Here is a 26,601-nt window from a genome sequence, read left to right as displayed (position 1 = left end):
AGACCCAACAGAGTGAGTTTTATTGACAAGTTTTTAAAATTAGGATTGGTCATTAGCCACTCATTTTGAAAAAAACAGCACCCTCAAAGAAACGTCCAATTTATTTGAGCCACCCCTTACCAATAAATTTACATTCGACTTGTAGACATAAAAAAATAATAGAAATGGAAGTAGGTAATCAACTAACATATTTACAAAGATCCATGTCCGAAACCATTTTAGTAAATTGACGAAAACCGTAAGAAATTAATGGATTAATTATTGTACAATTTAATAGGTAATAAAAATACATATTAATTAATTTTTTTTTATCATAGACTACAAAACTACAAAAGAAATAATGAGTAATTTGACATTTTGCTTATGGTCGGATATGAGTAGTCTCGAATCAGTGACATTTCTGCAATCTTGTAGATTTTAATGTTTGTAAATATATTTTCGCGTTACGCCACTCGTTTTATGTTTGACACTAGCGTATAATAGCACCTTTTAAAATGAGCAAAACCGTCTCCAATCGCCATTGAAAGCCATTCATTCCCGAGGAGTGAAAATGTTTATTGTCAAAATAACATTATTATGAAATCATCGAAAGAATGCCTCCGTTCCGCAGAAAGAAATCGGGAAAGTCTTTTCCTGTAAAGGTCTGCACTTTAGACGCTGAATTGGAATTTAATCTAGAAGTGAGTAATCACAACACGCCATTTGTTTTTACAGCCATTCAAAAACACCTGACACAACAAACTTTAATGCTTATTAAACTCAACAAGTTATTATCCATGTTAGGTTATCTTTTGTAACATTATCCTGTATAAAAACGTCATCTCTCGATAGTTCTGGATTACTACGAATCATTGGTGATTAATTGTGACTAATTTGTTTGGTAGATTTTCATTTAATAATATGATATTTTGTACAATACTTTTGATAAAAAAAAAAACAGTCAATCCAAATAGGTATATGTCAAACAATGGCTGTTAATATATAGATTCTATCAACGTTGCTTTAAATATGTGCCGCCACTAAAATGTAATTTATTGTATAATAGTTAGGTAGGTACACTAAATTAAACAAAAACTGCACCCTTTACTGCCAAATCAATGCTGAAAAATATATTGTGAAGGTACAGAACTACTGTCAAAAGAAAACTTGAAAAATGAACGTATTATATTTGACTAATTTATGCAAAGTAAGAGAGTTGAAAATTATTATGAATAATAAATGCAATTCCACCAGCCAATGATATAAGCAAATGCAGCAATGGCTGGTGGCGGTTGTCCTATGTTGTTTTGTATAGTGATATTTTTAGACCTAAAATAAATGTGTCAGATTTTAGAAATTTGGAATTTTTAAAAGTAATAGCCTGTTTACGCGTGCATGGATTTATTGCTGGCAGTACGGATTATCGCGGTCATATTAAAAAAATGCAAGTGTGAATACGTATTATCGTCCAAGTTGCAAGACACGTAGTAGAATGATAGTAGTGAACCTGCCGGAAAAAATATGAACTGCACCGCACAGCATAGTAAGCTTTCACACAACAACCAACGTGTCTCGCTGACAGTTAAAAATGAGATTAACGCGACAATTAAGGCTATACTTCAGCTGAGGCATGGTCTAAAAAGATCGTGACTACGCGACGCGCAGATTGTGCAAACGACTCGTGGCGAACAAAACATGATATGTCATAAAAATTCAACATGCGTCCATTTAATGTTATGTTTATTGTTATATTAGTACTAATAATTAATATATTCATTGATATGTTTTCGTTTTAGAGTACATGCGTAACGTTTTTTAGTCATCTTTACGCGATATAAGAATATATTCCTTCGACGCCATCACAAAACAAATTGATGTGCTCACATCTTGACTACCGCTCTCCGATTGGCAACGAGTGTGAAATTTTGTCCCACCTATTGTTGAAAATTATTTGCCGTTTCACTGATGTATGCTCTTAAGCATTTTTGTGTGTAATCGATTATTATCGCGATAGTTTAATTTACACGCTATCGCCGATAGTAAATCCATGCACGTGTCCAGGTGCTATTTAATTGGCCATTGTTGCATTTATTTCGGACATCGATAGGTCGTATACAATTACAATTTTTAATTGTATTAAGTATTACATACATTATTTATACATTGTATAATTTTGACAATCATTTCTCTTGATCTGACAATGTTTTTCTTTGTTGGCATTATTATATAATGGGTGTTAACACCAGAAAACTTCTACAATCGCGTTGTGTAACCTTGTCTATAAATAAAAACGCACACATGCGTCTGTAAAATAACATTGTCACCGTATTAAATCATCCGTGATCCGCAAGTCCATTGTCAATTTGAAGCAAATAGTTAGGTCATCATCATCATCAGGGGCGCGACAACCCGGTGTGGGTCCTGGCCTCCTCCAACAGCTCCCTCCACCTGTCCCTATCCAGTGTGGCCGCTTTCCAATTTGGTACCCCCAGAATACGGCAGTCACTGGCAGCTCCATCTAACCAGCGAATCTTTGGCCTTTCTCTTCTTCTACGTCCTATTAGATTGCTGGACATCATTCTCTTTGCCGGTTCATTGTCATTCATACGGTGCACATGACCTAGCCATCGCAGTCTCCCAATCTTAATTGATTGAACTGCGCTGCAATATTCGTACAGTCCGTAGAGCTCAGCATTATATCTTCTCCTCCAATTGGTGCCATCCCTGATCGGTCCATATATACGGTGGAGAATTTTTCTTTCAAAGATGTTCAGGGCTCGTTCATTTCGCAGAGTTAATGTCCAGGTTTCCGATGCGTAGGTGAGCACTGGCTTTACAAGTGTCATGTAAAGAGTGCTTTTAGTTCGGCGAGATAGTAAGCGAGACTTAAAATGTCTTAACAGACCAACGTAGCATTTATTCGCAGACATGATTCTCTTGTTGATTTCTTCAATCAAACTTGTATGTGTTACACCAAATGTGCGAAATTGACTATTACATGAAATGGGCTAAATTTTGGCTAATTCATGTAATAGTCAAGCCTGTTGCCTTCTTCATGAATAAGGTAAATTTTCTGCCGAGTACATGAAGTCGCCAGGGCATGGAATTCTTAAACTGTCAACATGACAGCAGAAAAAGTAAATTTAATACGGATGATTTTATTAGTTATAATTGGACATAATATAATATTATTAGGTTAGGTTGGGTTGGGTTAGGTTAGGTTAGGTTAGGTTAGGTTAGGTTAGGTTAGGTTTTGAAATTCTGAATTATTCAACTGAATGTCCATTTTGAGGTTAGCTAACAAGTGCCAACAAACTATCAAAAACGTACAATCGACCATTGCATGTACGATACCCAAGCACGAATCAAATCGCGAAAATACCTTTTATCAAAATTCATCCGTTATCATGTTATAGTTCTAGTTTTTTTGCGCATAGTAAATGGATATGAACGTCATTTTAGTTATTGATTGGTATATTTTTATATTATAATCAATGAAATTATTTGACACATTTGGTTAGTTTGATTAGTTGCAAAAAATACCACCGGAGCGCGACCACCTATTTTGACCATAGATAATATACGTATATTTTTTCCAATCCACGAGCATTTCACACATTTAGTTTAGTTGCAAAAAATACCACCGTAGCGCTACTAACTAATTTGTCCAATGCATGAACAAGGCAGAAAAATTACTGCGGAATTCATGCACTCACCAGATATTTTGTCTAGTTCATGAATAAGGCAACGGGCTTGCATTTTTCATGATTTAGGCAAAATTTAGCCCATTTCATGTAATAGTCAATTTCTCAGATTCGGCGTAACATATGCACCAATATCTAACTTTGGTGCGACTTCTCGTGGTGTGACATAGACAGGCATGTATTTAGTTTTTGCCTCGTTTATTTGTAAATTTGCAAATAGTTAGGTACATACATATTATTTGCAATACTGAAATTACACAATGAAATGTCGTATTCTCCAGTGCGCATGCGCCAGAGAAGTTGCGCAACTAATTTACCTCGTTGAGCAATGGTAGATTACCGCAGCATAGATTCGAGTTATGTCTACTAACCAAAGTAATGACTACTCGCAAAGCATAGTGTGATACATTCAACTTGCGGTGGGTACGTGGAATAAAGCTGCTGACGTTTAATAAATTATGTGAATAAAGTTCAATTGTTTTGTAAATGCCATCTTTATCCATAAAAATGTCTGATAACTATTTTTCAGTGGCGGGCTACCGGCAGGGATCTTTTTGACTTGGTCTGCCGAACTATCGGTCTACGGGAGACTTGGTACTTCGGTTTGCAGTATGAAGACTCGAAACAATTCATATCATGGCTTAAACTTGACAAAAAAGGTAGATATTTTTTATTAATTCCACTGTAATAGCATATAGCCTAATAGGTCCATGTTTCAATAATTCTGTGTGGGCAGAGATTACTACGTATACTCTACCACACATCAGTGGCGAAGGGTGGAGGTAGGCTGTTAAGATCTGACATAAATAGTGCACATCAAACTTTGTCAGGCTTTCGTATTTGTTTTCATTGAACTAAGACTACAAATTGCTGATATTGTTGGTTAGTTTTAAAAATTTAATTAAACACTGCGTAAATCAAGCCATAATAGATAATATTCAAAAATATTCGTCTATCTATAAAATATCAAAAATTATGCAATTAAATCTTACATAATTTTGGATATTTAGACAGCACCCAAATTAGACAGTATTGTAACAGGAATTTTCAACATGTTTCAGTGCAAGACCAATGCATCTCGCAGCAGAACACCACGCCGTTTATGTTCCTGGGGAAGTTCTACCCGGAGAACGTTGCGGAGGAGCTGATCCAGGAGGTGACGCAACACCTTTTCTTCCTGCAGGTGAAGCAAGCTATCCTCAGCATGGACATCTACTGCCCACCTGAGGCATCTGTACTGCTTGCCAGCTACGCCGTCCAAGCCAAGGTTACTAACCAAAGTGAATTTACTGGAAATCAGCAAATTATTCCTATACGAAGAAAGAGCCTTTGTAAAATACTTAATTAGACTAACTAGATGGTTTTGTCATTGGAAAATAAAACCAGTAAACAAATGAATCTTAATTACTTACATAAGCTGGCACTACAGACCATTCAGGTCCATGGCCCAATGTACAACTATCCAGTCAGTCACCCTCAGTAATTTATAAGTTAGTATAAGTGAAGTCAGAGAAAATGTGCAATTTCATTAAATGCAAATGGAGAGGGAGGGAGGAGCTTTGGGGTTAGGTACTCTCTCTCTCTCTCTGCTCGTCAAAGAAGAAGCATTACTTCTGCATGATTACATTTCACCAAGGATTACAGTATGGACAATGAATTTTTATTGTGTCGTCTCCGGTTCCAGCATGGAGATTATGATGAGGCGCTGTACAAACCTGGAATGCTTGCCAGCGATCTTCTTCCTCAAAGGGTGATAGACCAGTACCAGATGACATCGGAAATGTGGGAGGAGAGGATAAAAGTATGGTAAGAACTTATTAATGTGTATTATGAGAGGACAACTTCCAGGTTTCTTGAAGCCTTGGTTTAATCGTACCGTATCGTAGATTATTAGATTTAAATATTTTTTTTATTTAATATACCAAACAAATTAAAACATGACAAGCTTTTTTAATAGAAATAGACTAAATACAATTGATAAAAATTGATTGTGATATAACAAATTTTACCGAGTGTTACCTGTAATACAATTCATAAATGATAGCATTTCTCCCTTCTTCTTCGTCATGTCAGGTCTTTAATAGCTATGATATGTCGCCTCAGACGTTAGCGAAGGCAACGCCATTTTCCTCGGCTTGTAGGATCTCGTCGAAATTGCAGCTGGGCAAGCCTTGCATGTAAATAGGTGTTCCATGCTTTGTATTTCACGGCACTCTCAGGTTTGGTCATCGGAGAACCCCCACTTCACCATGTTGTCTCGAGTGCGCCCTACCATGATTCTCAGTCTGTTTAAGGCTTTCCATGTACGGTACCCGAGACTTGAAAAACATGCATTTTTCCCTGAAAATTTAAAATAGCATCTTTTTTTTTTTTCGACCATGTCCGATCTTGATAGGATCATATGGGCCTCCGCAGAGTAGAGGTTTTGTATTAACAGATATTGTTTTTTACGAGAAAATGTATGTCAGCCACTAGCAACACTATGTGTACTTGCCAGACCCAGGATTCGAACCTGGGACCCACGGCGTGATAGTCCAACGCTTAAGCCGCGCGGCCACCGTCGGTGTTTTAGCATCTAAATGGTTCTCAATAAGTTATGTTTGTATTACTGTGACAGATTGTTTAAGGCCATACCTTAGTTGAGACACGGTCTAAAAAGATCGTCGCTAGGCGATGCGCGGATTGCGGGTCGCGGGTGCAAATGAGGCATGTCAAACCAAATATAATTTGTCTTATAAATCCAACATGTGTCCATTTAATGTTCTGTTTATTGTTTTATCAGTAAAATATATTCATTGACATGTTTTCTTTTTAAAGTAAATGGGTAACGTTTTAAGTCATCTTTACACGATTTAAGAATTATTACGGCCGTCGCCAACACGAAGCAAAATGACAGCTCTACATTCTCTCTCCGAATGGGAGCGAGTGCAAAATTTCGTCGCGCCTATGGTTGAAAATTATTTCCCGTTTCACTGATGAATCACCTTAATCATTGACATACTGCTGTTGTACGAGTGAATGTATAAAATGTAATGTTATTTGAAGGTACGCTGACCACAAGGGCATGTCGAGGGACGAGGCTGAAATGGAGTATCTGAAGATAGCGCAGGACTTGGACATGTACGGTGTAAACTATTTCCCCATTAATGTGAGTATCGAATTATTTGCTTTCGATTGAATTGTTATGTATTCGTCCCCAGTAAATTGCCTTTTGTTTAATATCCGTCATACAAAAACGGTGCTCTTCATCGCCACCCCAAAGTACTATTTATGCATCTATCGTTATTCAAGTATTGCAAGGGTTACCTGTACTCAAAGTTATATTATTGAACTACCCTAACTTATTTATCATATCTGGTAGTGTTACTATGCACATATAAAATTCTTGTACGTGAACAATGCGTCGCTAATATCACGTACCAGTTATTTTATATTTATAACATAGTAAACGATTGTTCAATTCGGATCATTCAACTCAATTAAAATTAACACAGCTATATTCTCCGAGTTGTTTCACTGCAGATCGAAAAGACAGAAACTGAACTGCTCAAGACGAGGCCCGGGAAAGAAGGTCATCTACTGGTGTCAGAATCTGGCGTGGGCACTGTTACTAGTTGCCACATGGTTAAATTTCCTCGTGAAAAAAATGCCTTTTTCCAAATTCGCTACACTTTATATTAGATTTGTTTGTCTGCATTGTGATGTGAAATTTGGCAGTGCGACTTGTCAACATTCTGCAACTGATATGGTTCAAATTAATTCTAATGTCATGTAATACTCGATATGCTATAATAGTGGAACAACTTAACCTTGAAATTACGCAGATTGCAATTTCTTCTACGTACGAATTACAAGGATAAATTTTATTATTGTTACCATCATTTTTTCCAACTGCTCTTACGTGAAGCCTATTGTATCGTTTTCTCTTGCCTCATATTTTCCGTCAAAACTATCGAACTTCACGCTTGTGTGGTATGTTTATAGTACTGAACTGTAAGCATCTGTCAAACGTAGAATTGCATTTACATTTATCTTTTATTTCACCTTAGTCCATTTACTATGTCTTCTCCACGTCTTACTCTCTCCTACACATTTACATAATAATATGTTTTCTCATATGCGTTATAGATAAATTGAGACAAATATAATATACAGATTGGATAGTCTTTGGATTACCAGCATAATTCATTCCGTATATGTGTTTATAGTCCAAAGCAGTCATATATCAAATTTTCATCACATGCTCTGCTATAGCCTTACTCGGGTGGTGCTTTTCTACATAATAATTGTAGACCTCGCTTGTTTATCAAGTTGAAGATTTAAAAAAAAATTCTTCTCTCACAAAACAGTCACAGTTATGTACTTGCAATTCATGGTTTTACTGTATACAGTAATATGTATGTATCGTTTTTCAAAACATTTTATTCTAGAATAAAAAAGAAACGGACCTCTACTTAGGGGTGACTGCCCTCGGACTGAATATCTACGAGAAAGACGACAAGCTGAGGCCAAAAACCACCTTCCCCTGGTCGGAGATCAAGAACATATCATTCGACGACAACAAGTTTGTCATAAAATTCATCGACAAATCGTCCACCATATTCATTTTCTTCTCTCCCAAAGGAATGAACAAACTGGTAAGTGATTAATCTTCTAATTAAATATTTTACTATTTCATATTATTGAATGTATAAAATATAGTATATTTAAAATATTGTACAATATATAACCTATTCCTTGATACATATTTTCACTATCTTGATAAGGGTCTTATCGGGATGAAATATTTTTCCTCTCTTTCTGTCAATATATAGGACAGCTAAACGCAACAACAAATCGCAGGAAACTGCAGTCTAGGTGTATATTTCAAGGACGGTTCAGACATATGGACATGATATATCACAGTGGGATGCGTAGGTGTTGCTCGTCTAGCAACCTGTGGCATGATTATCCCCGAATTGGATTCCCATGTCTGAATCGTCTGAAATGCACACATGGCTGCTGCTTCCTGCGATTTGGCCAGTATTAAAAAGATCTTTTATAAAACATAAGTTACATAATTATTATATTGCGTAAAATATTTTATAAAAGTTATCTTTCCAGTGTTTTTATATTTTTGTAATCTGCGTGGCGTGTATTACAGTAAAACCTCGTTCCATGGGACCGAAAATCGAAAAAAAATTCGAATGACGAAAAATGAAATGTATTTATCATTTCATTAATTTTGTTTCCGATCATAGATGTGCCTACCGAATTGGGTCATAAAATGTCAGGATTATTTTTATTACCTTCATGAAATTAGTCATTTTTTAAGGCTGTACTCAGTTGAGGCATGGTCTAAAAAGATCGTAGTTAGGCGATGTGCGGATTGTGCAAATGACGCGTGCCGAACGAAATATAATTTGTCATGAAAATTCAACATGCATCCATTTAACGTTATGTTTATTGTTATATTACTAATAATAATAGTATATTCATTGACATGTTTTCTTTTTCAAGTACACACGTAAAGTTTTTTAGTCATCTTTACATGAATTAAGAATATATTCATCCGACGCCATGACAAAACAAATCAATCTGCACACACCTCGACTGTCGGTCTCCGATTGGCGACGAGTGCCAAATTTCGTCGCACCTACTGTTGAAAATTATTTCCCGTTTCACTGAAATACGCTCTTAAGAAAAGTCTGTCACAATTTTCAATGACTGGCTCATGAAATAATGTACTTTATTACGATTTATTGAATATTTTTATACGCCAGGACTCTGGAATCATTTTGAATTACGAAATTCGAATTAAATGTATGGTTTTATATGAAAATAATGTTTAAAGGACTTTTTTTTCGTGAAAATTTCGAATTGCGGTGAATTTAGAATTATCAGTGTTCTTCATAACGAGGTTTTACTGTATATAGCATTTGATATTGTTAGTTAATTTTTTTTCGTCTTGCATTTTGAAACAATGTTGTCAATACATTCATTGACCCAGTGTTGCTAAGTTTATTAAACGTTACGTGATTTTTTGAAGTCACGAGATAACAGTAACAATATGTATATATTATTGAAACCGCCCATCCCCCCCCCATTCCATTACTGCAGTAAATCGATTGTTTTGTAAACCACATTAGATCTACAGCCTTATCCCGGCATTACGCACGAGGCACCAGTCGTGTTATTTCAATTTGCCGGTGCAGGCGGGCCACGTAAGTCACAACGCATGGTTTATTTACGAGTTACGAGTGCGCGTGCCTTTTGAAGGATTTCTTTAACCCTAATCTCGCACACGTCAGTAAATACAAATGTTTACTTATGTATGTAGTTGATTTGTTTACCTCATTATCGAAGGTGGTTACCACATCTGATCCACACTGGAACGGCCGTGACCCTTTCGTAGCCGAAAAGGTTGCCGGAAGAAGAAAGTTCATATTCACTTCAGGTCATCTATCATGTCAAATTAGAAGGATGTATCACAATCATAAAGAAGTCATTAGTACTTGTCAGCTGTCCAAGAAATTCATTAACATATATCCTTCTACACTTTCTCCGAAAGGTGTTTCTGTCTTGCCACCAGAAATCCTTGTCACTCGCCAATGCTCTTACGCCTTCCGAGACTTTGTTTTCAATTTTATTTGGTTTCGTTGATAAAACCATTAGAATAACCCATGTCATAAACTTTCAAAGCCAAGCAAGTTTTCAGCCAATTATGTAACCCTCTATTCAATCTAATATGTACAGCAAGCTCTAATTCTTTTGAATTGAAATGCTTTTGAAGCAATATTTCAGTATTATAAATGCTATTGTAAAAACTGTCCATGTCGTTTTGTCAATTGCTTATTAAATCAATGGTTTTTGTGATCGTTTTTGAACGGATAAAAACTGGGCTGAAATAGTCTAAAATGGATTGTATATTACGTGTACAATCAATAAAAAGGCAAAGTGATTATAAATATTGCGTAATTTTAATATCAACAATAATTATAAATGGTAGCATTTCTCGCCGGGAATTTGAAGTTGAAGGGTTAAAGCTATCATAACATTGGTTTTCTTCGTCAAAACATATAGAAAAGATCGAACTAGTCATATCTACGCGTTATTGGCTGTGCTTATATTTATACAGAGCATTGTCATTCAGTTCATTTTGCCATTGTAAGCTTGAGGTAAAGTCTTATAATCGTGCCATGTTTTCAGTGACGAAATGTCTATAACAGTAGCGAAGGGTGGACGTAGGCTGACAGATATATTCTTTCTTCTTCTTTCGACCATGTCTGATCCTAATAGGATCATATCGTCGGTCCATATTAAAAAAGTCGGATCTGAAATTTTGTCATTTTCGGATTATTACGTAAAAGTTATTTAAACACTTTAAACATTTATACCACAATCACAGTTTTTTTTGTTTGTTTGAAAAATTTCGAGATACTCCAGTTAAAAATGACGGATCTACCGAGAGTGTCCGAATAACAATGTTGGTTCTTACCAACCGACATTGTTGGCTGGGCGTGGGTGAGCAAGATGCGTCGGATCTGACAGTTGCTGCTATGTTCACCGGACAGACGGATGTTTTTATAAACGTTTAGAAAAGTTTCTATAACCCGTATTTTTATTCATTATGGCAAGCAACAGGTCACAAAGGATATTTGATGAAACATCTTTGATTGCTCGTACTGAAAAATAGCATTTTGCAGATCTGACTTTTTTAATAGGGACCAACGATATGGGTCTCCACAGAGTGCACATATATAGTGCACATTTAACTCTGTCCGTCAAACGTATTTATTTTTATTGAATTAAGACTACGAGTATAGATAGTATTTGTTAGTTTTTGAAATTTAATTAAACCCTGCCTAATCCAAGCCATAGCAGATAATAATCAAAAACTATTTATTTATCTATAAAAAATCTAAAATTATGCCATTAACCCATGGTTTCCCAAACTATGGGTCGCGACCCACCAGTGGGTCGCGAGCGAATATTGGGTGGGCCGTTGCCACTGTATACCTACATGAATTTAAAAAAATAGGAAGTGATAAATTTGATATTTCATTCAGCTATTTATAATTCCTAAAAATTGAAATAAACTTAAGTTACGGAAAATATTGTGATAAAATAATAATAATTTGAATTGCCAATGCACTACAGATCGCCATCTAGCGCTGGAGCTAGCGCCAGCCATACTGACAGCTCAGTCGGCGACAGCGCGGCGAACGAAACACATGTCGTGTCGTGTCGTCCCGTGAAGAACTTATTAATTTATCAGAAGATACGTCACTGAAAAATAGTTTCAATCGTAAACAGTTAACGAAATTCTGGCTCTCAGTTGCTGATAATTATCCTTGCCTGTTCGATGAAGCTATGAAAGTCCTCCTCCTCTTTACTACCTCATATCCATGCGAGGTCGGATTTTCGGATATGGTTAACATTAAAACTAAATACCGAAATAAATTGGATAAATCAAACTCACTGCGATTAAAAGTAACTAAAATTGAATTTGATGCTAAAACTGTAATGAAGAAAAATAAGAAACATATTACATCCTTCCCATTGAAATAACTTTGTAAAAAAACCTTGCAGGTGTAGGTATTTAAATAATATTTTTTTTATTATTTAAGTTGTGTTTCTTATTTCAACAGTCTTTCATTCATATTATAAATTTTTTTTTTTATTTCAATTAGAACAAATAAGACAGCATTAAGTAGTTCCACGACTCGCCACTAGGGAATCTGAGCATTACCAATATTTATGCTCTCTTTTCTCTAAGACAGCTAAGAGGTGGGTTCCAAGATTGGAAATTTTAGTTAGATGGGTCGGAGCCCAGTCAACTTTGGGAACCACTGCATTAACCCATACATGATTTTAGATATTTTATAGATGGAAGTATAATATTTTTTATCGATTATGGTTTGGGCAGGGCTTAATGAGTTAAAGCCAGGGACTACGGCAGGCTTAATGAATTAAAAAGAACTAACCAACACCATCTGTAATAATTTGTATTCTTAATTCAACGAAAACAAATAATTATTGGTGTAAGTGTGTTTAGGCAGGGTTTAATTGAATTTTAAAAACTAACCAGCACAATCTGCAGATTGTGTTCTTAGTTCAATGAAAACAAATGGGTATGACTGACAAAGTTTAGTGTGCACTATTTATGTTGAATCTTAACAGCTTACCTCCACCCCTCACCACTGGTCTATAATAATGTAGTTTTGACAGCGCAGCGCACATATTTATTTAAAAACAAATTTGATGACTAAAAGAATAATGTTTTACACAGGATTTTAACGAATAACCCGTAATATAGATTTATTTCTGCACGGTTATTAATAAAATTATGAATTACGAATTTTATTAGAGTAAGGTTTCAAGAGTGAAAATATGTTCCTTCTCATAAACCAACAATTTTTATGTTTACTAAATTTAATATCATACCCTTTTCGTTCACCGCTTATTATTTATTAATTATTTTGTATGACTTATTTTGGCATTATTTTTTTAAAAGTGCAATAGAGTCTATCACGGGTTCCCAACCTATGGGTCGCGACTCCAAATGGGATCGCCAAGGGTTTTCCTTGGGGTCGCCAGATGAAACAGTACAAATATATACAAAATATTGATTTTGAACCACATCGCACCCCTAATATGACTAGGTCCAACACACAAAATTGACATTTTGAGTTAGTCTTCCATAATTAGGACATTCAGGATTATCTGCTGATAAAGCCTCAATTACATTGAGCTTCTTTACGAGCTGTGTGCTGGCGAATTTATAATCTGCCTGTTAAGTTTACCCAGTGTAATCATCGAACAAGCTAACATGTTCGATGATTACACTGGGCAACTTTACAGGCAGATTATAAATTCGCCAACAAACAGCTCGTAAAGAAGCTCAATGTAATTGAGGCTTAATTGACAGATATACTAATTTTACTGGGATCCAACTCCATCGGGTTATTTTAAAAGTTGGTGTTACACATTCAATGTACAGACGTCTGGAAGCAGGTTAATGAGTTACAATTTCAACCATCGTATTAAATATGGCTTTAGGTTAAAATTATATTGAAAAATCTATTTTCGATGCGTTTTATTTACTCTAGTAAAAAGGTTTTATACAATTTATCGGGGTCGCGTGTCGCTCGTCTTCTATAAAATGGGGTCACGACTCGAAAAAGGTTGGGAATGTGTTCAATAGACATTACAAAATAATGATATTCACACCGTGTTGTTAAAAAAAGAAATCGGTGATTTTGTGTGCATATTTCTAGCCTGTGTGAAAATACACTAATTTACGCAATATAATTTTAAAACGTGTGTACTGAACTGCGACACTGAAAATGAAATTTTAAACAATCTACTCATTATAAAAAAATATCGAATAGTTTAATATGTGTTTGTTTATTGTATTTGTTTCCACGATTATTATATTACTAAATATAAACAAAACCGATTTCATCCTAATGGACATTTTCAATTGGTATAGTTTTATAACAACACAGTTGACATATTCATCTACATGCAGTGGCGATGCGTGGAGGTAGGGTGTGGAGACCCAACATTTGTTTTTGTTGATCTAAGAATAACAATTGCAGATGGCATTGCTTAATTTTTAAAATTTAATTAATCCCTGGCTAACCAAACCACGATAGATAAAAAGTAAAATCATACATAATTTTAGATATTTTATAGATAGAAGAATGTTCTTTATCTATTATGGTTTGGTCCAAGCAGGGTTTAATTGAATTTTAAAAACAAGTCAACACCACCTGCGATTTGTTTTCTCGGTTCAATGGGAACAAATAAATTCTAATGGATTTGAGTTTTGTACTATTCTATTAATTTTTTGCGAACAGGGTTTCACCTTTCGGCATCTTCAGGCACTATGCGCACTCACCAGTAGCAAATACAGTTAATTCTTGTTTATATAGCAATTATACAGATATGTATAACTGTCATAGTGTGTATTGTTTATGTCGGATCTCCATAGCCTACTTCTAAGTTGTATATGTTATTTATTATGAAAAACTGTTAAGCATTTGTTACAACTGTAAAGCAGAACACAAGCACTGATCACACATGACGCAACAGGTGCAGCGGGACAACCACTTGCTATTGTCTGTCGTAAACGGTAAAACGTTTGTGTGGACAGGTTGATTATAAACCGATGGTTCTGTTTGATGACACGGTTGGTAATGGGTAAACCGCCGCATTTGACCTGCTTGTGTAGATTGACTCATAGTTATGGAATACCCACTCCATTGTTTATTCTTTATCTTTCGTCTTATCTAGTGCGTCTCTGTTTTGTTCGTTGTACGTAATATTATTGTGCATTGTGGTTTCAGATATTGGACCTATGCATTGGAAACCATGACTTATACATGAGGAGAAGGAAACCGGACACAATGGAGGTGCAGCAGATGAAAGCACAAGCCAAAGAAGAGAAACAGGTTGGTATTTTTATAGTAACGGGATAGGATAAGTGCTGCTGTACATTAGCGGAATGTTTTTCAAATGGCATTCCACAAAGTAACATTCAGAGTTCTGCGAATTATTTATTGCGTTACAGTGACATTCTGGATCAGTTCTCTGTCCTCTGCAGGCCTTGTGGTGGATGCTAACGGTTTCTTACGATATTGTTTTTTCAATAATGATCGATTGATTCTTTTAGAGGCGGCAAATAGAGCGAAACAAACTGGCGAGAGAGAAGCAACTGCGGGAGATGGCGGAGAGGGATCGTTCAGCTATGGAACAACGACTGCTACAGTATCAGGAAGAAATAAGACTTGCAAACGAAGCACTGGTTAGTAAAAATGACAATATGACTACACTTCTTCTTGACCGTGTCCGCTGATCAGTTGGAGCATATGGCCACCACACAGCTTCTCTAAGAATCTCTGTGGCTCGCCAGTCTTCTTGCTTTATTCTGGCATCCAGAATGTAGTTCAATCTCACTGTTATAATAATTGTTGAATGTTTTGTAGAGGCGTTCTGAAGAGACCGCGGAACTGCTGGCGGAGAAAAGCCGCGTGGCTGAAGAGGAGGCGTCTTTACTGGCGCAGAAGGCTTCCGAAGCTGAGCAGGAAATATCACGGATGAGACTTAGCGCCATACAGACGGAAGAAGAAAAGGTAATACATAGATATGAATTTAAAAAAAAGATTTTTTATTCACAAGATTTATTAATGTAGCATTCGTTATTGTGCATAATAATATAGTACATAATTTGGAAGACCTCATAAACATACTTATTAGGCGGCCCTCGTAGTCCAGTGCGTAAGGCGATGGCCTTTCATCCGGGGGCACCGGGTTCGATTCCGGTGAGGTCATAATATATTTATGTGAATTTCTCAAAGTTTGTGATTCATTTCTATTACTAACTTCACTATTGTGGGCCTCACGGCCTGTTGTAATGTTAAAAAAAAAGATAAGAAGGAATAAAGAATAGGAGAAACATTATTCTTATTATTGTGTTTTACTCCCTTTTAGATACATTTAGAAAGAAAAACTAGACAAGCTGAGCTTCTCACGTCGCAATTGGTCGAGGAATCAGAAAAGAGAGCCACAGAAGCGGAACGCCTTAAGGTATTTTCATGCTTATTATACAATGAAAACTCGATTTTACAGTTTTGAAAAGGTTAACAAAAAAAATAATGTAATTTAATTTTTTTCTGACACTTTCATTTTTCTGACAAACTGTTTTCTTTGCTGAGACATTTGAACAGAACAACAAAATTTTTTAACCCGGAACTGCAGAATTTATGTCTTACCTAAGATGTTGAAAACCTCCTACATATTATATAGAGATGGAGCCTAACTGCCGTATTCATACACTTTTGAACCGCACTCAACGGAGTAAGCGGTTTATCGGCCGAATAAGAAACCTATAAAAAATGAGATGCGCACAGGAATTCGCACGAAAATGAAAAATGGCGGTCCACCTCCTGTCAGTTTGACACATGACAGGAGCATACTTATACATACGTAAAGAGTCGGCAAAAATGAATTTATTACAAGTTTTTTATTGGTTAGAATTGTCATTATACTATAATATATGTAATACATATAATTATAATTAAGAACCCATCAATTTTGTAGATTCGGTAGAGCATTTGCGAACTTTAAACAGTAATTGTGCCGTTTAAAAAACACATCATGAATTTAAGTCCATAGTCTAGATACAATGCTCCCGTGGTTCGATTACTCACTAAAGACGTCATAAAAAATGCAGTTTTTCCCATGGATAAGATGGATTTACGTAACATTACGATAAAATAGGTACTACATAATAATATGAGCCTACTAGGTAGTTACTGCTTTATTTAAGATATTATACCTATATGCAATTGGAAGCAGTCTGCATAGTTTCAAAATGTCACCTAAACTGTAATAAACAAGATTAAAATCTCAAACACACTGGTAAGACTGTCATAGGCTGATTGGTATATGATAATAATTAGATCCTTTTTCATTTTCTGTATGGTACATTAGGACGGATTCTCGCAGTCAATAAATGTCATCTCATAACATAAATGAAGTAGCTGCGAGACAAAAGTGTGGCCACTCGATTCCTAAATAAATATTTATATTGTTAGAAGTATAAAATAAATATGATGTCATAACTAATAAATTATTTAAAGTACATGATAATTATTCATTTATAATTATTAAATTTATATGGTACCGTTTGCATATTTTTACACCAATTCACAATTTCAATATTTTAAATTAATTATCGGGGAATCAAAATTTAAAAATTGGTAACATTAGTCTCGGCATGACGCGTATTACGTCAGAGACGTGACGTCACTATTCAACTGATGCTATTTAGGTTTATGCAAGCAAATTTGCATTAAATAGCTTGAATGTAGTTTGCTGTTCTATGCATACGCCAGTAAATGTATGAAATTAAAGCAAAAAGAAGGACCACTGGTCCACCGACTAAATTAGTCATAATTGACTTTAAATTGCCGGTTCATTTGCAGAAAACTTCACACTACTGCTATGACATTTATTTACCGATTTCCAGGTTGGATTTTCCGTGATGGATTGGCTTATAAGAAGACAATCCATCACGATGAGTAGATAAGGCCCCGTCCAGCGTAGGCGCATTCGGCGGAGCGTTGAGCGGCGTGCACAACTCAAACGTATAACCGTGTGTAAAAATGTTCATAGACAATGTCTTTATTTGGTTATATGTTTATACGTTTGAGTTGCGCGCGCCGCTCAACGCTCCGCCAAACGCGCCTAAGAGGCCAGTAATACTACACTTCCGTATTATAGCGCCTGTACACGTGCATGGATTTACTTGCACCAGTAGTGTGTATTTTAAACTATCGTGATAATAACTGTTTACACGTAAAAGTGCTCACTGTCTTGTTAATCTCATTCTTCAAGAGTAAGCGAGACGCGATGTTGTCATTGTATGGTACTATTTGAAAGGTCGTGAAAATCGGTCAACCCCAAAATACAAGTTCGCCACTATTGTTCGATCCAATTGTCGCATGAAAATTCAGAAGCTTCTGAACTTTTTTAATTCATGCTTGCAATCTTGCAATTTGCACGATAATACATGTTTACACGTGTAATGTTTTTATTTTGGTCGCGATTGTACGTACTTATTGTATTATTATTTAGATGAAAAATCCTGTGAATTTTGTGTAAAACCGTTTATAACTGCAATTGAGTTAGTAATCAAAATGTACATAAAAAATGCCCACCATACTGCATGAATTATAAAATCAGAATGGCAACTGAGCGATGGTAATATTTGTGGAAAATAACCATGCTTCACGAGCTTGCTAAATAATTTCAAATGTCATAACAGAAATAACGTATAAGGCTTCTTCTATTTAAAGTCCAAATTCTTTGTGTCTTACCAATTTTAAAATTCTATACTATTGTACAGTATTGTACAGGACATGAGTGTTGTTATTGTATTGTTAATGTATAAATTAATATTTACTTTTCTTACAGAATGAATTGCTGAAAGCTAGAGTGGCGGAGAAAGAGGCGAAAGAAAAACTACTGCACTTTCTTAGTAGAAACACGTCATCTGCGCTGACTCAAGTAAGAATATACCACTCATCTGTTAGAATGTTAGATGATGACCTCTCATCATCAATATGAACTAATTACTTTGACGAAGGGTGGAGGTAGGCTGTGGAGATTCAGCATGAATACAGCACACTACACTGCAGTAACGAAAGGTGGAGATAGGCTGTTAAGCTTCGCCATAAATAGTGCACATTAAACTTTGTTAGTCACACATAATTGTTTTTATTGAACTAAGACTACAATTTACAGATGGTATTAGTTAGTTTTTAAAAATCAAATAAACCCTGCCTAACCAAACCATAATAGTTTTGGTATATTTTGGGCGATACTACAAAGTTGTCCACACTTTTTCATTCATACTTATTTGTTTTCGTTTGATTAAGAATATATATTGCACATATTGTTGGTTCCTTTTTTTAAATTCATTAAGTCCTGTCTAAACCAATTAAGGCTGGTCGGCCCCAAGTGGACACATTGACGCCAGTAGATGTGTTCATAGCAAAAGTTGGGAAATGCCAAACTGCCAGCAAGTCCCATCTGCTGGCCTCCCCGCGGCGACCTCCGGGCAATGCAGCGTAAGCTGTAGCTAACAGCAGGGGGCGAAGGGCGAGTGACCGGCGCGGCGCCATAAAACTGGCCTTCTGGCTAAGGGAAGGAAATCCCCGACAGAAAAACCCGGTCGAGCCGACCCTCAGGGCCCTCGTGGCTCAGGCCTCTTGCCTCCTTAAACGAAACAGATTACAAAACACCTACACAGCAGCCTCGGACGACAACCGGCTCTGTAAAATGACGACCTTGCATGGAAATGGACAATGAAACAGGTAGAGTAATCCTCTCTAACAACTCGAGTATGCGCATTGGGACATATAATGTTCGCACCCTGCGTACCCCCGGAAAGGACCTGCACGCCACATGCATCATGCACACCTACGGTGTGGACATCCTAGGGTTGAGCGAAGTGCGCTGGAAAGGAGCCGGGAGAAAGTTGATTGAGGGTTACTCTATTGTCTACTCAGGTCAGGAGCAATATCATCGCCAGGGAGTGGCAGTATTGATGTCAAAGAGAGCGGCCCGTTGCCTCGTGAAATGGGAACCAATCTCGGAGAGACTGATACGTGCTTCCTTCAAGATGCCAGGTAGCTCTTTGACCGTCTTTCAGTGCTACGCCCCCACTGAGGATGCCGACGCGCAGATAAAGGATGCCTTCTACGATTCTCTCCACGCGGCAGTCTCCGCCATCCCCCGAAGAGACCGCGTGATTGTAATGGGGAATTATAATGCGAGAGTAGGAGCAGACCCGGTGCTTGGCCCTACGGTGATGGGACGACACGGCCTCGGTGACCCCAACGATAATGGTGAGAGGCTCGTAGAGTTTGCCACTCTGAACGAGCTCGCCATCGGAGGCACTGTTTTTCCCCACAAAGATATTCACAAATATACGTGGACGTCTCCTAATGGACGCACTAGGACGCAGATTGACCACTTCTTGTACAGCTTGAAGCACCGAAAGGAACTTCTCGACGTGCGTACTTACAGAGGCGCCGATATCCATAGCGATCATGAGTTACTCATTGGAAACATCCGAGTAAAACTCAGTCGCCAGGCGAGGCCTCCAAAGCGCAAACAAATTGACATTGAGAAGCTCCGACGTCGCAGAATTCGGATCGACTTCGAAACTGCTGTACGAGATAGTGTAGATCGTATCTACGAGCGGCACACATCTGAATCCGACCTCATTGAGGCGGACTGGAGCCTCATAAAGAGTGCGATTGTGTCGTCCGCCCGTACCGTCCTTGGTACCAGAAGGAGTGAGCAGCCAAAGTGGATGTCTGACGAAACGTGGGCTGGTATTGGAAAACGAGCCAGGCTGAAAGCCCTGAGAGACAAGGAGACAGACCCCGACCGAACCGAGGACCGCCGGACTGACTACCAAACCCAAGACAGGGTAGTCAAACGATCCGTGCGGTTGGACAAGCGCAATTTTATGAACCGGCAAATTGAAGCGGCAGAGGAGGCAGCAAGCAGAAATGACACCAGGAAACTCTTCCGAATCACCCGTGAAGTCTGCGGCAGGCGACCACCGACTCCCGGAGCCATTCGTGGTCCCAGTGGAGCAATAGAGTCTGACGCAGAATGTGTCAAGAAGATTTGGAAAAATCATTTCTGCGGAGTGCTGAACCGCCCACCCCCTTTGGATCCCTTTGACATATCTGCGGAAGCTTTACTTTTGGACATTCCCCGAGCGACCGACATTTCCGATTGCCCGCCCACGCACACCGAGATAAAATCGGCTGTGAAAAGGCTCAAGAACAGAAAGGCACCGAGGGGAGATGGGATTCATCCTGAATTCTTCAAGTACAGCCTGAGCGCAATCCTGCACCCTATGTTTCATTTGATGACAAAGGTGTGGGAAGAAGAGCGCTGTCCAAGGGACTGGGTGAACGGTGAAATCATCACACTTCACAAAAAAGGTGACCCTCTAAGCTGCGACAATTACCGAGGCATTACGCTACTCAGTGTTCCGGGAAAGATTTTGGCAAACATCCTCTTGATGAGAATAAGGGACCCAATAATGCACGTCCTCAGGAAAAACCAAGCCGGGTTTCTACCTGGTCGAGCGTGTGCAGACCAAATCCACAACCTTCGATGTCTTCTCCAGCAGAGCCATGAGCTGAATAGTCCGATGGCCTGTCTTTGCATTGGAGACACTGTCACGGAATGGTTCGGGGTCACGACCGGAGTCAGACAGGGTTGTGTCCTTGCACCGTTTCTCTTCATCATTCTCTTTGACTTCATACTACGGAAGTCAATACCACCCGACCGAGGCATACCTGTTACCCCCACGGTGAAGCTATGCGACCTAGAATACGCCGATGACGCTGTCCTATTCGACAACTCAATCGAGGGCATTCAAGAGACAATCGACAGGTTGCATAACAACTCCTCTCGCGTTGGTTTGAAAATCAACGTGAAGAAAACCAATGTCTTGTGTAATAGCACCTGTCCTGATCCATATTTCCCTCTGATTAGCGACGGACAAAACATCGAGAGCGTCGACAGCTTCAAGTACCTGGGGGTACACATCACGGGAGATGGTATTTTGCAGAAAGAGCTCGCTATCCGAATGAGAATGGCTGGAGCAACATTCAACTCGATGCGGAATGTCTGGGACTCACGATTGTACTCGGTCAAAACCAAATGCCGCCTATTCGACGCTTGCACTCTGACGGTGCTGCTTTACGGTAGCGAATCATGGCACCTTACGAAGGCTCAGAGCAACCGTATACTGAGCTTCGAAAACAGATGTTTGCGACGAATACTGGGTGTGCGGTGGTATGACTTTAGGAGCAACGAGGAGATAAGAGAACGCACCAAGCAGCCTCTCATCACGCTGAAAGTGAAGAGGCGACGTTGGACTTGGCTCGGCCACGTGCTGCGGATGCCAGAAGAGAACTTCAACCTGGCTTGCCTGTTCTTCAAGCCGACCGGATTCCGGCGTCCTGGAAGGCCGCTAAATACAATCTACAGAGTGTATACGGCGGAGCTACGGGATGCTGGTTTGACCTGGAACGAAGCAAGAAAACTGGCGAGCGACAGGGATTCTTGGAGGCGCCGCGTGGTGTCCATATGCTCCAGTTAAGGGGCGGATATGGCAAAAGAAGAAGAAGAAACCAAACTATAATAGATAAAAAATATTACTTTATCTATAAACTATCCAAAGTTATGTATGATTTAATAGCATAATTTTAGATATTTTTTAGATAGACAAGTATTTTTAGTATTATCTATTATGGCTTGGTTGTCACAGAGTTTAATTCAACATAAATACAGCACACTACACTGTCAGACATACTTATGTATTCTCATTGAATTAAGTATACAAATTGCAGATGGTTTTTAATATTCAATGAAACGCTGCCTAGACCAAACCATAATTATGATTAAGTGCACTATTTTTGTTGTACCTCCACCACCTACCTGCACACTGCGCCACTGCTGCACATACTACGTACGGCCTTAGTCGGAAGTTTTCGGATATTTTCGTATGTTCTCGGTAATCTTCGACCCAACTAACACCGATTGTCAACCGAGTCAGGTACTGAAAATAGGAATTCTATTTTAGCCATGTCTCTAGTTAACGGTCCAGTTACATTTCATGATCGGTGTGAGAATCCGCCTATGTAATTTGGATGTTGCTTTAAGAAAAGACGAAACTTCAAAGCATCAATTATCTCACTTTCAGAAAAATAGCACTTTATAATATATCATCTTTGTTCTGGCAGAACACACTAACTGGAGAATACTAGTTTTGAGTAATTTGACTTTGAAGTTGTTAAAATGTTTGAAATGGTCTATCATGTGAGTTTATTAAGTAATCGTAAAAAGGATGACTTTAAAATAAAGACTGTTTATTTATTAAGAAGGTTTCCAGACGGTAAAGTTTGAAATAAGGAACATTTTGGTAATATGTCATTAAATGTCAATATGTCATTTTTTTGAATAAGTGTCTTCTGCCAGAACAGTGACGATATATGCATTATCATATCCATTTATATGTAGACTGCATGTAACAATAATTATTGAAGATGTTGTAATTTCTTTCAGGCCCCTATACCGTCCATGCTGTTCAATTCCTCCTGTTCGCTCCCGTCCGACCTCCAAACCGACCTACAGTCTTTGCACATAGAACCAGAGCCTCTCAACATGGAGGCAATGGTCTCCGATGCCACGTCGTATGAGCTGATGGCTGATGGAGATATCCAACAGCTGTCGCTCGAGATTGAGAAAGAAAGGTTGGTTGTAATTTTTTGCAAGTATTATTTGTTATCAACTGTAAGAATATGGGTCCCTAATTTAAGTTGATCAATTCAACTTGGCGCTTTACAATGAAGGTCCAGTGGTAGACCTAAATTGCACAATAGTAATACAATTAGCATGTATTATTTATTTAAGAGCACGATGCAGAACTATTCGTAGGAGTGTAAGTCACTAAGTATGCGCCTATCTTTAAGAGGCCAATATCGTCAAGTTAGAATACGTCGCCTACAGTATCTATACATAATAATCCGTTGTATAGCAGGTAGTAAATCTTCAGAAAAAAGGCAGTGGGCCAGAACAAAACCTTTCAATACGGTCAAGACACGCCTAACTAAGTTGGGGTAAATTGGCAACTCTGGATTGTGCTTATTGCCAAGTTAATCCAGATGGTTCTGCATCGTGTCTCGATACGATTATTAGTGTTTTTTCAGAACGTTTGGATGATTTCTACTGCGGCCTATTAAAATTTCAAAACAATATCAATTTTATATTGCCATCTGTTAATACAAACACAAAGACATAATTTTATAAATCGATTATTTATTGGTTTGCGTCAATAATAATATTTTTCTTCTTATAATCTATATATTATATAAAAATTGTCTGTCGACCGATGGCCATAATTGTGTAATCGTCAGTGTACGCATTTGCTGATCATCATAGATCAATGGGATTCACTCTCCAGGGAGTTATCGTATATCTCGTAATCACCTCATGTTTTTAAATTACAATACAGGGTGGACTATTTAGAGAAGTCGAAACACCTTCAGCATCAACTGCGGGAACTGCGTTCTGAGATCGAAGTCCTGAAAGTGGACGAGAAACAATCGGAACTGGACGCACTGCACGATGATCAGGTGCGGCTGGGTGAGACCAAATACTCCACCCTCAAAAAGGTAAAGTCCGGATCAACCAAAGCTAGGGTAGCCTTCTACGAGGAGTTGTAATGATGAACGGATGATTGGCGGAAGATTAATGATGTGCAAAGGTTTGTTGGTTTAAAGAGTCATAATGTATTATTAAATATGGAATAATGAATGCTATTATAATAAGATTTATCTACGCATCATGTTTGAATCTGTGGAAGAGTTTTTCAATAGGTACCGTCAATTTTTGTTAATTCGAAATTTGATGTAGGTAATTCGTAATTTTGTTTTAAAATTCTGGTGTAATTTATTAACATAATGTTTTTGAAACATTCAAACTCATCTGTTTTGATTATATTGTTATACTAAAATTACGAATTTTGTTAATTCGAAATTTGCTGTAATTCATAATTTTTTAAAAATTTCGAATTAACTAAATTTTCTTAAATCTATTGTCAAATCTGTCCCGATAGTTATTAAAATGTCCAGCTGACTAATTTGATATTTATAATTTATTCTACGATGGTCTTTCGTGAACCATTATAGTTAATTATCATATGAATAGAATTAAATTTAATTCAAATTACCAATGACAATGTATGAAGTCTGTATTTAAGCAATATGTTTCTACTGTAACAATATATTTTGTATCATTTACGACTATTAATTTTTGACTAATTTGTGTTTTTTTTTAACATTCAATGCTGCTTGGAATTCCATCGATTTCAATATTATTTGATATGCAAACACAGAACCATTTTACAATGTATTACTTAAATATTTAAGTTATATCACGTATCCGTGTATAGCAGCAAAAAGTTGATAAATCAAAATCTTATCTTTTTTATAAAATAATGCAATGAGGCTCTTCGTTGTTTTAATTAGTATAGTTTTACGATTAACATTTTAATATATCTATCTGTTTCATCAATAAAAGATTAACTGGATTTACATAATATGACGCCGGGGGCTTAATTTTTGAAATAAGCAGTATCATAAATGACATCACCTTGCTTAAAAACATGAGACAGCTTAAAAAGTAATTAGGTATTGTACTTTGAACGGTGTCCGATAATGCCTTGCAAATTTTGTGCGTGCATCTATGATCGTGTAAGATTTTGCGTTATATTTTAGTCTATTGACACCATGACAGCCAAAGTAACATGGAAATAACCTAAAATGTATTGACATTATTATATTTTATCAGTAACCATTATAATAACATTATTAAAACGATTTATCCTGTTTTGTGCCTTCAGCGAGTTTTCTCGCTCTATGAGACTGTGATCGAGAGGCCACACATACAAATTTGTCTTAAAGTTATTTCTTCCGACTTTAAACTCAAATTAGTAGCCACTGTCAGTTGATTTGCATAATCTAAAAAATTAAACACACAGTGACATCTGTTTGAATAATTATGAAATACTATAGCACAAATTATTGGTATTACAGCGATTTGAGTAAGAGCTTCGCTCTACATTCAACGTGTGTTGTTAAAAATTTTCGGCCTGTCAGATACTGCTATAGTATTATCATGAGGCATAGAAAAGGTTTAAGAAACTACTTACGTCAATTATATACGTAATAATTATGATATTACAATGTTAAATACAGGAAAACTCTTGATGTATTTTACAAACCTAACATGAAATGTACCTATAGTGTCACAAAATCATAATAAATACTTAAATTACAATTTACGTAAAAGGTAACTAACGCTTGTAATGTTAAAATTTAAAAGAGAAAAAACATAATTAAGAACAGAGCATTGTGATGTAAGACGGGTTGACAATCGGTAACCTGTGTAAAAAAGAAGAAGGCTAGCAATACTAGCGCCTCTAGTGGGAAGCGGTCTAAGTGAAAAACCACCGCCGTGCCGTTATTAGATGGAGTTGTTTATATCGAAGCAAATGTAAAATATATCATATAAAACTGAAGCAAGGTGACTTTCTTTTATATATTCATAGCTTATTTAAAAAATTGCCCTCCAGGATGATAATTTTTGACAATATATTCTCGCATGTACAGATATTTTAGAATACCTAAAGTGAAAGCTATTATCATGCATCAATGTGTCAATAAAATTATCAAACAAAAGTTTTTGTATTTAAATTATGACAAAATTTTATTAATACGTATTGTATATTCTGACTATATTTTCTAGTCTATTTTTTTTGAATACTGTATTT

General features: G+C 37.1%; 1 protein-coding gene across 1 annotated transcript; it reads left to right on the top strand.

The window, feature by feature from the left end:
- Positions 1-363: 363 nt before the first annotated feature.
- Mer (ezrin/radixin/moesin family protein merlin) lies at positions 364-26,148 on the top strand. The gene is made up of 13 exons (XM_085950139.1): positions 364-680; positions 4,213-4,342; positions 4,745-4,950; positions 5,368-5,489; positions 6,729-6,831; positions 8,114-8,320; positions 15,017-15,121; positions 15,343-15,474; positions 15,656-15,802; positions 16,161-16,256; positions 18,648-18,740; positions 23,334-23,521; positions 24,283-26,148. The coding sequence occupies exons 1-13, from the start codon at positions 594-596 to the stop codon at positions 24,491-24,493; spliced, it is 1,827 nt and encodes a 608-aa protein (XP_085806265.1). The 5' UTR covers positions 364-593; the 3' UTR covers positions 24,494-26,148.
- Positions 26,149-26,601: the final 453 nt, after the last annotated feature.

Source organism: Rhyacophila brunnea, unplaced genomic scaffold (genome assembly GCF_057557595.1).
Source record: "Rhyacophila brunnea isolate RB1 unplaced genomic scaffold, BYU_Rbru_1.0 scaffold_23, whole genome shotgun sequence".
NCBI lineage: Eukaryota > Metazoa > Arthropoda > Insecta > Trichoptera > Rhyacophilidae > Rhyacophila > Rhyacophila brunnea.
The sequence above is the reverse complement of the archived record's forward strand: the minus strand, read 5'-3'. Positions and strand labels throughout refer to the sequence as shown.

What these genes read in the sequence shown, in the direction of transcription:
- Mer (XM_085950139.1), top strand. Translation starts at nt 594, where the DNA reads ATGCCTCCGTTCCGCAGAAAGAAATCGGGAAAGTCTTTTCCTGTAAAG. An exon ending in GCTACGCCGTCCAAGCCAAG is followed by an intron (nt 4,951 to 5,367) that starts GTTACTAACCAA and finishes CTCCGGTTCCAG; the next exon opens with CATGGAGATTATGATGAGGC. An exon ending in CCAAAGGAATGAACAAACTG is followed by an intron (nt 8,321 to 15,016) that starts GTAAGTGATTAA and finishes TTGTGGTTTCAG; the next exon opens with ATATTGGACCTATGCATTGG.